General features: G+C 38.3%; 1 protein-coding gene across 4 annotated transcripts in view; it reads left to right on the top strand.

Moving 5' to 3' along the window:
* ptk2aa (protein tyrosine kinase 2aa) overlaps positions 1-17500 on the top strand; it is a 112702-nt gene that overhangs the window by 20047 nt on the left and 75155 nt on the right. For all 4 annotated transcript variants that reach the window (XM_081376777.1, XM_081376776.1, XM_081376779.1 and 1 more), the window contains one exon: positions 12708-12734. In XM_081376777.1, the coding sequence (XP_081232903.1) occupies positions 12708-12734 (27 nt within the window). The remainder of the gene's footprint in view (positions 1-12707; positions 12735-17500) is intronic.

Below are 17500 nucleotides of genomic sequence, written 5' to 3' on the forward strand. Positions count from 1 at the left end.
AGAGGCTTCCGTTTCCACTGTAATGAGTTCTGCTCCTGCCTCAATGGGAAAATTGAATTTACGAAGATTCGTGTTTGAATATGTGGAGCCGAAGGAAAACACTGCATGTTTAGGCTGCAGTGTTACAATACTTTTACTACAATACATAGAGTTAAATCTTTATGATGCTCCAAATAGTGAGATCTTTATGAAGCTCTTGATAGAAACATGATTTGAAGTGCATATTGATATTTATGGTTATTAAAAAGAAATGCCGTATTATATGAATAGCCAATATACTAATATATATATATATATATATATATATATATATATATATATATCCACACATACATACTTATTCACCTATACACTATTGCATATTAGTGTTATTAAGTATTCTCATCTAAATCTATTTTTTAAATGGTAAACACTTTGAAACAATATAATTTAAAGGTGGATAATAGTTTAATGCTTTTGTAATCTGGCATAGAAAAAGAGTTTACTATTTAAATTTGAAATTAAACCTAATTAAGCTGGTTTTGTATAGGATGATACCGATGCAATCACTGATATATTTTGCATCACTAATGATTACTATTTGTTTCTGTAAACTTTGATTAAGTGTAAATGTAACCGTATGCGATGCAGATTGTTGATCTAGAACCGCTGCGAGTTTTTTTTTTTGTCTGTTCGTCTGAAGAATATTATTAGATTACATAAACAGCCAGATTGTCAAAGATAGTTGATATTTATCACTGGTTCATCCTTTATAATGAATTAATTCTTCTGTAAGATGATCTGTGGCGGTGTGATTTACTTCAGGAAGACTGCATGAACGCTCATGTTGGGAACTGTAGTGGCAGAATATAGGTCGAACACTTCTGCATATGCACATTTATGAATGATAATTACTGATAAGAATCTGTTGTAAGCGTCTGGAGTTGTTGTTGTTTTTGGCATTGTGATATTATTAAGGTCAAATGCAGATTGATATTTGAGTGACTGTTACTTCTATTCATGTGTGTTCGTACATGCGCTGAACTCTGTGACCTGATATTGGATTACTTTTGACTGATTGCTTTCCTTGGAAGCGTGCGTGTGTGTGTGTGTGTGTGTGTTTGTGTGTGTGTGGTGTGTGTGTGTGTGTGTGTGTGTGTGTGTGTGTGTGTGTGTGTGTGTGTGTGAGGTCGTGAATGTTGGCCTGAGTTTGTTTGGCAGGTGTTAGAGCCTGTAGGGTGTGTGTGTGTGTGTGTGTGTGTGCTTGTTTTGCCCTGGGCCCTTGATCTGCTCATAGTGACCACACAATAAAAGGGAATTACAGGGAGGAAAGAGCTGTGTGTGTGTGTGTGTGTGTGTGTGTGTGTGTGTGTGTGTGTGTGTGTGTGTGTGTGTGTGTGTGTGTGTGTGTGTGTGTGTGTGTGTGTGTGTGTGTGTGTGTGTGTGTGTGTGTGTGTGTGTGTGTGTGTGTGTTAAACAGCCCTCCATCATTTGTCAGACCCGGTTGAGTTTAGTTCACTCGTGCAACAGTGAGACGCCACTATTGTCTGTCCTTTTGTGTTCATCTGCAACTATGAAAGTCATAAATCAATACTGCTGAATTTAATATCATTTTACATAATTTAAAGGGCTGGTATAATGCCCTTTTCACAAGATGTAAAATAAGTCTCTGATGTCCCCAGAGTGTGTATGCGAAATTTTAGCTCAAAATATCACACAGATATTTGTATATAGCATGTTAAAGTTGTCACTTTTTGAGGGTGAGCAAAAACTTGTTTAGCCAATGCTTTTTTCATTTTACAAAAAAGGAATTAATTATATAACATTTAATAATTAATTTAAAAGCAATTTATTTAGATTTTTTTTCATGATTTTTTTGGCAATGGTATTTTATTCTATCTCTCTATTCTATCTCTCTCTCTCTCTCTCTCTCTCTCTCTCTCTCTCTCTCTCTCTCTCTCTCTCTCTGACCTTGTATCAGTTCTGCTGCATCAGCATCTGGCTGCTCTCTGTCTCGCTGAGGATTATGGGAAAGCAAACCCCCCACTGGTGCCACAGTGCATTATGGGTAGTCAGAGCAGAGCTGGTTTGAAGTCTGATCCTCAGAGCCCTTCACAGATATCATCTCAGATACTGTGCTCTCTGGACAGATACAGGAGTCATTTGAAGAATCATCTTCAAAGCTTGACGCATGTCCATCTAATGCTGAAGGACTTGGAGCCGATCTGTAATACAGGAAAGAGTAAATCAGGTGATCGTGAGCGAAATGAACCTCAAGCTTTCAGACAGACGGGCGTCTTCGGGATTATTATGGAGTCAGACCATCCATCCACGACATTCACTGACCGACAAGCTTGTTGCAACAACATTAAATGAGCAGATTTTATCTGTAGGGGTAACTTAGGGCTGCACAATATATCGAAATATCACAAATGTATATATCACGAAATGCATATAATAACTAGTGGTGTCAACAATAATCGATTCGGCGATGCATCGCAATGCGGGGCATGCACGATTCAGCATCGATGCGGCAAAGTGCCATAATCGATTATGTCACTGTTTTAGGGGTGTAACGGTACGCGTATTCGTACTAAACCGTTCGGTACAAGGCACGCATTTTCAAACTGAACGGTTATTTCAAATGTAAGCGCGTCGCGAGCGCGCTCATAATGTAGACGCTGGCGCGACCACAACATCAAATGGCAAACGCAATGTAAGCGGAACGAAACTGAGCTACTCGTGACGGACTGTTTATCAGTTTGGACCAACGCAGCGCGAGCCGATCTTATACTACACAGCGCTAAGAGATCCAGTAAAGAAAGCATTTGAACTCGCCACTAAAGTAATAACATCGCTGCGAGATCTAGTGATAAACATTCACATTTCTCCGTTATTAACGGATCAAACAGCGCTGACGTGGAAACCAGGAAGAAACATTGTGCCATGAATGAACTATATCCAGGCTATAATGCTTTCAAGTAACGTTATGTCGGATTTATTTCGACATTATGAATAATATTGCTGCCCTCAAATGTTAATCTGAACTAAAATAAACATTTGTTTATAAGCACAAAAAATTACATTTAATTTTTTTCCAAGGAGATGTTTTGTTTTATATGCTCCTAAGAAGAGTCAATTATAGCTCCATCATTGCTCAAAGAAAAAAAAATGTCATATTTTATGTTAGTTCTAATAAAAAAAGAATTAAAAAAAAAAAAAAATCAAGGAAATTTCTCTGGCATTTCTTTCTTTTTGCTGTATCGAAAACGTACCGAACCGTGACACAAGTGTATCGTATTGAACCGAACCATGAATTTTGTGAACCGTTACACCCTACACTGTTTATTTTCTGGCCTAGAGTTGGACAATAAAGTTGAAATTTAATTTCAAATGGTTCTCAAGCAGAGAGAAGAGAAACATTTCTCATTCAAAGCACTGAAAGCAGTGATTTATGCTTTCTTTTTCAGGTTTGAAAATGCCATATCCAATACCCTGTACCATTCAATTTTATTTTATTTAATGACATTTATGTTAAAGATACAGGAGAGTGATAATACACACATAGCAGCCAATAAAATCTGTTGTTCAATATCTGACTGCTTGTATTGCCTCATGACTGATGAAAATTTTGCCTTGTTGTGTGCAGTAGAATTTTGATGCATAGCAATGCATCGTAGAATCGAATTGAATCGAATCGTTACCTGGTGAATCGTAATCGAATCGAATCGTGAGGGCAGTGCCAATGCACACCCCTAATAATAACTGAGTCATGAACAAAAGACAAACAGAAAATCACTCGCTGCTCTCTCGGCTGAATAGCTTTTGTAGCTTTAATAGGAATCAGGATATTTAATTCATACAGTGAAAACTGATCAGTGTTTATTTTTACATTTGATTATTCAGTTTGTGTTGTTAAATAAACAAAATGTAGGATAACCTGAACCCCTAAACCCCACTGATGTTAAAATAACACTTCTTATGCTACAGTAAAACACTGATGTTCACTTTCAGAAGCTGTAGGGATGTTTTCTTCTCACAAAAAGAATGTGAAACACGTATGTAGGTTAAGAAACATAATATAACAAAGAAAAACTAAAAAATAATTGAGTTTACTTACACAGCATTATCGTATCGCATATCGAATATCGCATTATTTAACGAGTTATCGCATATCGCATTTTTCCTCAATATTGTGCAGCCCTAGTAGTGGTGTAACGACCCCCTCATGTCATGATTCAATACATATCACGATACGATATTATTGCGATACTCCAAGACATGTGATAAAGGGTTAAAAAAAATGTATTGTTGATTAAAATGCTAAATTTGATATTACATTGTGTAAATGAATAGGCTTGGACTTGTGCTGGAAACCCAAAGCACAGGACAATAGAGACACCAGAATAACAATATTCATGATTCTGAAGATGAAAATACAGTATTATTCTAGACGAATATTTGCACTCTTTCACTGACTAGATATATTTAAAATAATGTAGGCCACTTTTTACTGGTAACATCAGACATTTGGCAAATATTGTACATTATATTCAGCATTATTTATAGTAGTTTAATGCAATACTGACACTAAAACCCTGAGAATTTGAACTTCACAGTAATTTTCATTTTGGGTGAACTAAACACAATACATATTGTCACTATCCACGATACATATTGATGCATTTTTGTAGTGCGATACATTGTGACACGATATATTGTTACACCCTGTGTATTGTGAACTGATATGACACCCAACATTTAGTGTTTGGTCAGCATACGAGCTCTGACACGGTACAGAGAGGTTTATCTTCACGTTTGCGTGGATGAAATCCTTCATTCACTCCGTCATCTTGTCGTCCAGTAATCACGTGTGCGAGACGAAGCCGTGGTCTGTCGTGTGCAGCAGAACGGTGCGGTCGGCGGGTCTGAGGTAGATAAATCACAGCTGGGGCGTTTCTCCACGCTAGCATACAGATGGTGGTTAGGTATTATTTATAGATCCTCAAGGGTAAGTGCAGTTTAATAAAGTACTACTGAGATTTCAGTGCAGGATCTCATGTTTATTAGCCAGGTGCTTTTTCTAGTTTTTATAAGTGAATTGTCCTTTTGATTAATCTCTTTAATGTTTTTGACCTAGAAAAGCTGTTTTATTCTGCTGATATCTGCAATATTTACACTGCCATTCAAAAGTTTGCAGTCTGCAATATAAAGTTTCTTATGTTCATCAAAAAATACAGTTAAAACAGTGAAATATTATTACAGTTTAAAATATCTTTTTTATGTGAATATACGTTAAAATGTAATTTATTCCTGTGATCAAAGCTCAATTTTCAGCATCATTACTCCAGTCTTCAGTGTCACATGACCCTTCAGAAATCATTCGATATGTTGATACTGCTGCCCTTTCTGATTATTATCAATTTTAAAAACAGTTGTGCTGCTTCATATTTTTGTGGAAACTGTGATACATTGTTTTTTCAGGATTCTTTGATGAATAGAAAGTTCAAAAGAACAGAATCTTTTGTATCATTATAAATGTATTTAATGCTACATTTGATCAATTTAATGCATCCTTTATGAATAAAAGTAGGGATGCTCACAATATATCGGCCACCACATCGGTATCGGCCAATATATGTTCATTTTAATGTTATCATCAGTTCAAAGTTACTTCAGATCAAAACATTGATGTATTATTAATAATAACTAGCACTTTTATTTTTCTTGTAGGTAGGCCTGCCACGATAACTACTTTTTGTTGTGCGATATATTGTCCCAGAAATAATTGCAATAAACAATATTATTTGTTCATAAGTTCATTTTATGCAACTGAATATATAATCATAATATAACAGCATAATAATGCAAGTAGGCCTACACACTTTCAAATGACAACAATCTATTAATTCTTTAGATCATGGAAATAAAGTGTTAAAAAAATTAAATATCCTAAATAAAAGCAAAACTTGAATAAATAGTAGGCTAAATAAACATTTTCTATTAAAAAAAAAAATACAAAGTAACAAGTAGGAAAAAATGCACTTGCAAAAGCACAAAAGGCACTTATGCAAATGTTCCATTCACAGATTTTCCCCTGGCTTTCTTTTCTCTGTAAAGTAAAGGTGCTTTAAATTGCTGAAAACACAAACCCTGCTTAGCAGTCAGATGTCCGTATGAACAAAGGCACAGATGCCTCAACAGGCCTTATCTGCTGCTAAAACTATTTACGCCGTGACGTTTATATTTGCACCAGAACAGTGGATTGCAGCTTTGAAATCAAGTGCATTTGGACTTGTTCTTTCAAACTGTCTGTAGTTGTCAGGAAAACACTATAACGGCCTAAAGACGCCTTTTCTCACCTGTCAATGACCGCTCTGTGTATGAATAAAACTATCCATCATGAAGGAACTGCCCGAGCCCCGCTTTTGCCTCTGACACGGAGAACAGACCAGATGACAGCACGATAAGCAAAATGTTGGTGACATTCATTATCATGTAAACATAATGGGCGATATATTGCGTCACTAAAAATTATTGAAGTCATGTACATATATTGTGCGATAAGTCAATATATTAATTATTGCGACAGGCCTACTTGTAGGCCTATAATTTTCATCAACAATATGGTTTAATTAAAATAAGTTCTTGATTGTCCGTGCATAGGCTATTCCAATGTATTTATCCATGGCACATGCATTTTGATTCTTCATATGCAAGTAATGTTCTCCAGACTTGTTTGCATTATTGTAGTAAATCTTGCACTGGTTCACACTAGGCTACTGTACTGTATTTGTTTGATTTACGTTGAAGTGTTTGGGTCAAGGCTTTTAATAGTGAGACTTTTGTTTTTGTAAACAGGGGTCTTAAATATTATATAACATCAGATTTAGATTCATCAGCCAATATATCGTTATTATCGGCTTTCAAATATCAAGAATTATCGGTTATCGGTGTCGGCCAAAATGTTCATATCGATACATCCCTAAATAAAAGTATTCATTTCTGAATACTGACCGCAGCCTTTTGAATGATAGTTTATGTTCAAATCAGATATTAATCAGAACAGACTCTTTTTGGTGCCGTTTTCGGCCAACACTTTAGCGGTCACTGGAGCATTTGCCAGCGAACAAGCATCGTTTAATGAAGTCTGATGCGTATCTGTTCTGAGTGACTGTGATAACGCTGCGGTTGTGCGCTGACTGAGCTGAAACACAGAGCCATTTGTGTTCAAGTTTCACTCCATCCTCACATAACCAGCCGAGCTCAAAGGCTAACAGCTTGATAAGCAGGTGTTTGTGTTTGCGTAGTCCTGCTCGTCTGCGTTAAGTTGACCTTTGCATCTGTAATGTGTGACATATGGAGCCGACAGCATCAAAACTGGTGCGTATGAAAGTGTGAACTGTCTATTAAAAATGGCCGGCTGTCTGACCAGCGTATATGAAGTGTGACTGAAGTGTGTTAAAATCACACTGATCCTTTAATCTCTGGACACATGGTCAATAGAGCGGCCACACCATGCCATTCACATGTAGATTTGATTATCCACTAACAGTATTGATTATTTGGAGTGTGTGTATAATTGCTGTCCGCTGAGAGCCGTAGAGAAAGGACGCGAGGGAATCCACATTTGAGGCTCACGAGGTTTGGCATTTCCGTAGATGCGTCTGTCATCCATTAGGGTCCGATGTCAGAGCTCATAAAGGAGCGCAGAAGCCTGTTCTTGGTTGTTATAGTTTGTCCACATCAAAGAAGCTCCATAATGGTGGAGTTATTGCTGCCAGGGTTTATGGGAGATGTTCGAGGAGCCCATCTGTGAATCTGGTGCCGTGACCCGGATCTCATTTCTCAGTTCCCTCCATCTGTTCACCTCATTCACACTCTTTATCAACAGCGTCGTGATGACAACTTTACACTGAGAGTGTGTGACAGATGAGTGTAAGTGAGGGTAGACAGACGTGTACGGGATTCTCTGACTCGTATAGTGGAAGGTGTTTCTGAAAGTGTCTGATTAATCCGTCATTAAGAGGAAAACTGGTTGGGCTTTTTTAGCTAACGGGATTACCTAAGGGAAAGTTGACGATTTCATTTATTTATTCATGAAAAATACAACAATAATAATGCAAATAATGTGTGTATATACGAAACTGTATTATATAACTCTTGTGTAATTATCTAAAAATATTATTACATATTTTTTAATATTATATAATAAATTACATGTATATTAATTTATTAATATGTATATTTGACTTTATTTGACTTTATATACACGTTAAATGCATATGTAAAACTACTTAAAATATGACATACATTATATATAATAATAAAATATGAATAAATATGCAATATATCACTCAATTACTATCATACAAGATGTTACATGATGTTTATTTGCAAATGAACATTAATCTGTGATGAGTTGAGTTTGAACAGATGTAAATGTGCGTCTGAGTAAGTCTGTGTAGTTTTTGTTTGCTCTGTGTTTGATGTTGCGGTTTCTTTCCGCTCTGTGATCTCTGTGTTTGTGTGTGTGTGTGTGTCCAGTCACACGAGTCAGTGCACATGTGTTAGTTTTGTATGTGTGTGGTTGTGTTTGCGTGCGTCTCTGACAGATGTAAAAAGTTATCAGCTAATGTGGACAAACAAACAGCCTCGTCTTGTGTAGCGCTCTGGAAAGAAGTGACCCAGTTTTGATGAACCCGCTATGAAGCTTCATTTACAGTACAGTTTCCAGCTCATTCATTCTATCATTATTTGATTCGTAAATCTTTTAGGGGAATTAAATGCAGAAAAATAACACCGTGCTGATGCAGTCATATTGATAAATTGCTATTATTTTTGTTAAAATGTTGCATTAATGCTTTTGATCCTCCTTGCATCAGTTTAAAATAGATTTATATGTGCATATTTCCTACAGATGAAGAATTAATAAAGAGGATGGTTCTTATCCAGTCCAATTTTAGCTTTGTATAAAAACATGAATACATATACAATTAATGCAGAAAGGCACAATTTATACTTATCCATAATTTTTCTTTTTGCTTTGTGCTTCAGTGTCATGCAAAGGTTGAAATGCAGCGTTTCGATGCATTTGGTGACGATGTGAATCATTGCAGCATTGAAGCTGAACCTTTAACTCAGCATCAGAATTACCAAAAACATGTTGAGTTGATTACTCAGTGTTTATGAGAAACTAGTCATCTGGATGCAATATCTTTAAACCGCCCACACACACACACACACACACACACACACACACACACACACACACACACAAATCAGGAGGTGGTGAATCATCTCTCTGCTCATTGATTTGTTGATGTGGCTGACAGTTGATAAAGCTTTTCCTTGTAACTGAACTCCAATAAATGTGTGTTTCCTTCCGGCTCGTGTGTCTCGCTTCAGTCTCAGCGCTGAGTCCAGTTTCAGATGTCTCGTTTGTCCTCGTGTCCTCCACATTCATCAAGCCTGTCCTCTTCCCTATTCGGACGGGGTTAGCTTTACAAGGGTAGATGGAGTAATGTAATTACCACAGGACGTCATGTCGTCATGTGTGTATTACGTTGCTTCCTGATATCACGTGCGCAAACACATATAACCTATTATGTCCGGTCGAACGATGTATTAGTTAACCTATTAAGGTAAAAGTCGACGTAATCTTTACTGACTTAAGCCTTGTTAGGACGGGACTAGTTTAACATGGAGAGGTGGGGTAGAGTAATAATCACCAGAGCTTCTCTGTGATTTTAGTCCCGTCTGAATGTGCATCTCAGTGATCATAACGGACAATGGGTCTCATTCATGAAACACGAGCAGAAAATTTTTTTGTGTAAATCGTGTGTAAAGTGGTTCTGGCGTAAATTTTCGGATTAATTAAAATGTTCGTATTTTCCAAATGTTTCCAAAGAAATCTACACCTGCTCCGTAAATAGTGCGTTTAACATCCGAACGTTTTGCTCATTAATAAGACTGCATTTTAATTCACCTTAATCGGGTACATATTACAGCATTTTGAAAAAATATTATATATAGTAATTACATACGGTTTTTCTTTTTACTTTTATGATTTTTTCGAAGTGAACTAATTCGTTTTTTTGCAGTCAAGCTTCATGTCGAACCATTTTCTTTTCACTTCTGGAACTGTTCGATTAACAGATGAAACTCCATTAACTGCATCTGCTGCCAAGCTTCCTTTTTTAGGACCTGATACGCCACTATGTACGCTTGAAAATAAAATGTGGCGTTTTGAACGAACTTCTGATAATAAAACTTCAATTTTTGCATCCGAGAAATTTCTCTTTTTCATTCGCTTTTGAGAAGACATGTTGAAATCCTTCGTTTGGTGTCATAATACGATGCCCATATATAGTTGTCAGTCGGATTTAATGGGCGGGATTTATGGTAATTGACAATGAGCGTGCACGCGCGTCCCATTTACGACTGATTGGAATTCATTAACACACACACACATTTCACTATCACATCTGACGTTTACGAAGTATTTTTACGCGCAAATCACTCACATATTTACTCGTATATTTACGAATGTTTCATGAATGAGACCCATTGTCTGTAAAGATTACGGCGACTTTTACCTTCAGTAAAAAGGTCCAGAAAAATGACCTCAGGTGATACTAATCCCGCTGTAAATATGAACGTAATTATATTCCGTCATTTGGGTCATCATTTCAAGTATGGAGACGCTGGAAAAAGCATCCAGTTGCGTTCTAGACGCTGGGACGAGTCTGTGGCAAAACTCAAGTGTTTCACACACACCATTCAGATGAGAAACGCACTTGTTAAGCCTGTTTTATACTTCTGCGTCGAACTGCCGCCGTAGCTACGTCGTAGGCTGTGTGTAGCGCGCGTACCCTACGGCGTACCCTGACGTGCACCTCTCCAAAAATGTAACAACGCGTCAATTCTACGCGGACACAAGCGCTGTGATTGGTCTGCCAGAACCCCTCCCTCGGGGTTTCACATGCTCCCTAGGTGCGCGTCAACGCGGACAACGACACAGAAGTATAAATTAAAACCAACACGTTGTCTACGGCGTATAGGCTCCGGCGTAGGTCCGACGCAGAAGTATAATGAGGCCTTTAGAGGCACAAAACATCTTTTAGCGTTAGGTAGTAGTAGTAGATAACTTTATTGTCCCCGTGGGGCAATTGGGTTTGCGGCGCAGTCGCAAGGCACTTCATGACAAAACATCAGACATATGACACAAACAAATACAATACAAAGCAATACACTATACACCCCTGCATCTAACCAGGCCAACTGGACATCTAGCTTATTTTGACTGATTTAAGGCTGTTATGGCTTGTGGTACAAAAGAAAATTTGGATCTGTTCTTGGTCATAAGGGGTGGGCAGAAACGACGCCTAGATGACAATAATTTAAAATGAGATGCCAACGGGTGTGTGTAATCACAAACAATGTTATTGGCCTTTCTCACTACTCTATCTTTGTAAATGTGTTCAATGCTCGGTGATGTTATCCCCAGTAACTTTCTGGCAGTGAGATTAAGTGGCATTTCCGAACCAACAGATAATACAGCAAGTTAAAACGCTTTCAATGTGTTCAATGTGTGACTTTCAACCACCACATCAATTATTTTTTATGAAAAAAAGTACACAAACAAGATAAGACTTTCACACACAAACATAATTTCACCAGCCGCAGTTCATGCACTTTCAAGTGCTTCAAGGTAAGTGCCTATTACCAACACAATCCAATCTGAAGTTAATTAATGCATCGTTCGACTGGACATAACTGTTTTATATATATAAATATAGGTTATATATATGTTTGCGCACGTGATATCAGGAAGCAGTGTAATACATATGACGACGGGAGTGATGGCGATGCGCAAATCGAGTTATTACTCTCCCACTTCTGCTAGTTTTACTGAGATATCTTATCCAGTACGAATTGGCCATTATTATTACAGACGTCCTGTGGTAAAATTACATTACTCCATCTACCCTGGTAAAGTTAATCCCGTCCGAATAGGGAAATTGTCCGTAATGATCACTGAGATGGGACTAAAATCACTGAGAAGCTCTGGTGATAATGACTTTACCCCTCCTCTCCATGTTAAACTAGTCCCGTCCGGATAGGGCTTTAGACATGCTTGTCTTGAAACTGATCTCTTACTGTAAATATCTCTTGTTTTCTCCTAGTCAGTGTGAAATCTCCTGCTTCCCAAATGATTCTCCTGAGGGTAAAAAGCATTAATCTCACATTTGACTCCTCTAGAGTTTCACAAGAGATCTTAATGATTCGTCAAGACACCAAACAAAGCCTACAATCAAAAGTCTGAGTATAAACTCAATGATTTCTCATCTAATGATCTGAGCTGCTCCACATCTCTACTGTATGATGACTATCGACTCATAAATATATGTTATAAAACATCTGAGATGAGTTGATACAGAAAGCAACAGAACTGAAAGCCAGCTTTAGACTTTATTTTCTCGTCATATTCCCAGTCTGTTGTGAATGAGTGCTGGTTTCTCATCTTGCTGAGGATCCTGGCAGTGGTTTTGTCCCAGATAAGCAGTGCTCTTCACCGCAGATAGGTGGCGCTGTGGATCATGTTTCTCCGTCCCCAGAGATTACAGATGACCTATAAAACCACATGCTCTGCTCAATGTGCTGAGATGACAAAATAAATGTGACCTGGCCTGATCTTCTCTTTCTCTTTCTCTTTCTTTCCACAGACATTTCCAGAATTTCATTTTACACAGGTGAGTGAATTATCATAATCTCTCTCTCTCTCTCTCTCTCTCTCTCTCTCTCTCTCTCTCTCTCTCTCTCTCTCTCTCTCTCTCTCTCTCTCTCTCTCTCTCTCTCTCTCTCTCTCTCTCTCTCTCTCTCTACATGTTTTATTTCAAGCCAAGCAACACAGACTAAATCTCTGAGATGTGTGAAGTCTTCAGAGGAAGAGACGAGGGCGTTTTGTCTGTTCTGTTGACCTCAGTGTGGTTCAGTGAGTCAGAAGAGTAAAGAAAAGAAAATTAATGGCTACCAATAATGGCATTTTTTTCCCCTGTGACAATTAAATTTGTGTTGTTCACTGCAAACAATTATCATCTGGTAACACCTTACAATGAGGCTTCATGTGTTACCATTAGTTAACATGAATACAGCATTTATTAATCTTAATTAATGTTAATTTCCACATATAATACGTTTTTTGATCTAAAGTTGTGAACAATCATAATCAACCGCAGTTTTTATTAACGAACATTAACCTAGATTAATAAATGCTGCAAAATGTATTGCTCATGTTAATTCATTGTTAAATGAGAAGTGTTGCCCATTTGCACATATTTGTTTGTGTGTTCATATCTGGTGGGGCGTTGAGGTTTGGCTTCATTAGTTTGTGGGTCTCTCTGAGGTTCGTTTGACGTGGTAACGAGAGGATATGAACCGATGAGTCACGAGTAAATCGTTTGTAGTGTTATTAAATACTACTGCATACTGCACACTGCTATTTTTTTTTAAATAGTATTTTCTACTTCAGTATAAATATCTAAACATCCTAAAAACATGATGGTTTCACTTGACAAGCAACATTTAATGTATTTTAATTTAACTGCACTTAACTTTTTTTCATGCAAAATTTAATTCAACATGTTTATTTATTTTTTTACTCCACTGGGAATTAAAGCTGCAGTCCGTAGCTTTTTGGGGTTAAAAATGATCCAAAATAAATGTTTGAGCAAGTCCATAACCAGCCAGTGTTCAAAACTATGCTTGCCTTCGCTCGACTCAAAACGGTGAGCTTGTAATAATGTCTTTAACTCCAGTGGTACTGGTGGATTTCCGCGGGAAATTGGAGCATGTCTTTGTGTCATTACGTCACATCTGTCCACATACAGAAGAGTCTCGGCTAGTCGGCTATGAGTGTGAGGATGTTGGAGTTGGAGATTTATAGCCTTTTCTCACAGCTCTTGATATTATTAAACATCAATTTGATGGCGGATCCAGAAAGGTTCAAACGACAATCACCAACTGGAGATTCACCCGCTGTAAAATGTGAATGAATAAAAGAGACTGCAACCGGCCCGTGTGAAAACAAGGATAAATATCGGAAGGGCATTAAATGTAGTCACACAATGCTGATGTTGTTAACATTAACAATTTGAGAACAAAGTATAATTTGCACGGTTTGAGTGATATGATAAGCAATCGGTAGATTTAATCAGTGCGATTTACTGCAATGCTTTTTCCCCTTAGTTGCTCAGAACAAAAGTGGATGTTACTTGTTCAGACTGACATTTTCCGGTGAAAATTCTTATGTTGGTCATACTTCCAAAAAGCAGAATCTGTGATTGCGAACGCCAGTATCCACACCAACGCGGTGATTGACAGCCGCACATTCTCCTCAAAACACTGGATTCATCCGCGCTGTGCCGAGCCGAGGTAGCCTGGCTCCGCCCTCCTACGTACTTCCGCTCAATTTCATTTTCCTTCAGTACTACGTCTGGGACTGCTGTATATTCTTAGGTTTCCAGAAACAAATTTTTTGTAGGACCAATCAGCGAATAGAGGGGAGTGGCTGAGAACGATGACGTTGATGTGATCACACACATGACTAGCGTCGGCCAATAGTGAGCCTACGTGTGACGTACAACACACAGACGCGCTGCTTCATCAAGACTCGAGGAACAGAGAGAAGGAAATGAATAGTGGAATAAAGTCGTTTTTTTTGTTTGTTTTTGCGCACAAAAAGTATTCTCGTTGCTTTATAAACTTTATAAAAGACAGACATTTATTCTAAACATAATAGACCACACGTTAGCGATTGGCTATGGCAGATTCTGAGTGACTCTGGGCAGATCCAATAGTTTTGAACTTTAACAGAGAACCCGCCTTCAAGGAAGTAAACGTTTTTTCAATGGAGCGAGGCCAGACTCTCTGTACAAATGAAATGTACGAGAGTCTGGTAGAACCAGGCTAGAGCCGAGGCACAACCCACGTAAAGTTGATAATTCCGTGAATAACTGCAATTGCAGATTTCAAACAGAGATGGCGACAAAGAGGAAAAACTGCGGACTGCAGCTTTAAGTATACTTTTTTTTTTCCTTTTTTTCTATGATATATGTAAGGGTTAATGCCTGACGAGGTGTCCATTGTCAGGTATTAATGGACGACAGCGAGGCGTGAACTGTCCGACGCGCAGTGGAGGACGGTTGCCTCCGCCAAAGTCCATTAATACCTGACAATGGACACCTCGAAGGGCATTAACCCGCTTATACCATGGTCACTTGTCAAATAACACATTTTTAAAACATTAGTTTATAGACGAATCCGGCGAAACTACCGGAAGTAAGCGGGCGCCATTACTGAGCTGTTGCTGGGTAGCGTTGCGCCATTGCCTCCTATTGGTTTGGTTGCGTCCACTGGAATAAACAGCCCGCGATTTACGACTGTCACTAACGTTACATCTACAACTTTACTATTCTTCCTCTGCAGAGTTATTTGAACAGTATAAGTGTTGTTAATGGTCTGTGAAAATCGGACAGGTCCTTTAAGAACTATGTATTTATCATCTGGTAGAGTGTGCATTATTTGACCAACCCATACGGAGCTCAGATAATTTTTTTGACCCTCTATCAGTGACCTGTAGTTGGCATTTTGTTGATCATCGGATGCCAGGCGAAGGAGAAAATACTCTTAAATACCTTTAAAACAACCGAAGGGGCGCGTTGGGGCAGTAGTAACATTACTGTATTTGCTTGACTGTGACTCTGAGAACCAACAACGCTAGCAGTTAGCTGTACCTTACCCTTTCCTTTTGAAATGTGAAAATGAGATAAATAATGGTCACAAAATAAAAACATGAATTTGTTTATTTGATATCATTCATTTATTTATTGTTGCCAAATGGACAGATCTTTTAATAGTTTCCTCGTTAGCTTGCCTAGCTACCATAGTTATTGCCAAGCTATTTTCATAAATAATCTGTAAGATCGTTTGTACCTTCATCTGTGACTGGAGGCCACTGTCTAACATCATCAACCCAACAAGTCATACTGCCTGGCTGTAGCTGTCATCGAGGGTGCGTTTGCGTTATCACGGAGGTTTGTTTACATACTAGTAACAGCTCAGTAATGGCGTCGCCACAAGATGGCAGCCTACACAGAACGCTCGTCGGATTCGTCTATATTTGAATTAGTTTTACAATCGAAATCTAAAGTTTTTACAAACAATAACTTAGTTTCCCTGGTTACGCCTGACGGTTTATTTACTAGGTGTCCTCTATCACTTTTTAATGGACACCCTGCGGCCAATCAGAATCGAGTATTCACCCAGACCATGGTATAAATATATTTATATATACTAAGTATTTTGTAAGTGACATACATTTTAAATGTAATGTCTTTTTTTGTTGTCCCTTTTTATACGTTTTTTTTTTTTGCACACATTTGTTTGTGTTCATATCTGGTGGGGCGTTGGGGTTTGGCTTCATTAGTTCGGGGTCTCGCTGAGGTTCGTTTGACGTGGTAACGAGAGGAAATGAACCGATGAGTCATTAGCGCTTGTGCTGTCAGTGTCTCAGCGGCCGCAGACATTAATATTCATCTCTGCGCTCTTCACTGTCCTGAGATTCACATGCACGTCACTGACGGAGCCACATTCACGCTGCGTCCCCGGATGAACAGTTTCACTGCGGGAATCCACTGAATCTGGGATATAATTAGTGCATGAAGCAGAATGTGTTTAATATAAGGGGCTATAATTGAGTTAAAGGTGCAGTGTGTAATAATTAGGAGGATCTGTTGACAGAAATATAATATACATAACTATGTTTTCAGTGGTGTATAAAGACCTTACATAATGAACCATTATGTTTTTATTAACTTAGAATGAGCGTTTCTCTCTACACACACCGCGGGTCTCCTTACACCGACATGTTTCTACAGTGGCCCTGAGCGGACAAACGCGTTTCGTCACTATGCTGTTCTTCGTGCAAAGAAGCGAATAAAACACTGACACAATGATGAACAAGTAACAATAAAATTCGCAATAACATCGCTTTACTGAATAAATAAGTAAACCTAATTTCTTAGTTTATCTTTGTAAAGAAACCTCATTGATTAACTGGCTACTCTCTGCTGTCTCAGACGACGACATCACTTCCCGTCGGCCACCGTAACTTCTGTTGGTTGCAATTCGCAACCTCACCACTAGATGCTGCTAAAAATCACACACTGCACCTTTACTACGTGAAGCTTAATGTGTTTATTATGAGGGGCCTGCTTTTAATTAAGAGGTCTGGCTTGAGATGCTATGTGAGGAAAATCAACTCTGATGTCAGAGTTGAGCATTTATTCATTAAGCAGACGTTATGAATACTTCAGCACAAGCGATTAATCATAAGCAATCATTAGTGCTGTAAAAGAGAGTTCTGAAAGCTGGCCAGAACGGATCGATCCTGCACAGAACTGCAAGGTTAACGAGAATTGACGATTGATTTTTGCCGAAGCGAGAGTCACTGTTAGCG

Source organism: Scardinius erythrophthalmus (genome assembly GCF_964197995.2).
Source record: "Scardinius erythrophthalmus genome assembly, chromosome: 10".
Taxonomy (NCBI): domain Eukaryota; kingdom Metazoa; phylum Chordata; class Actinopteri; order Cypriniformes; family Leuciscidae; genus Scardinius; species Scardinius erythrophthalmus.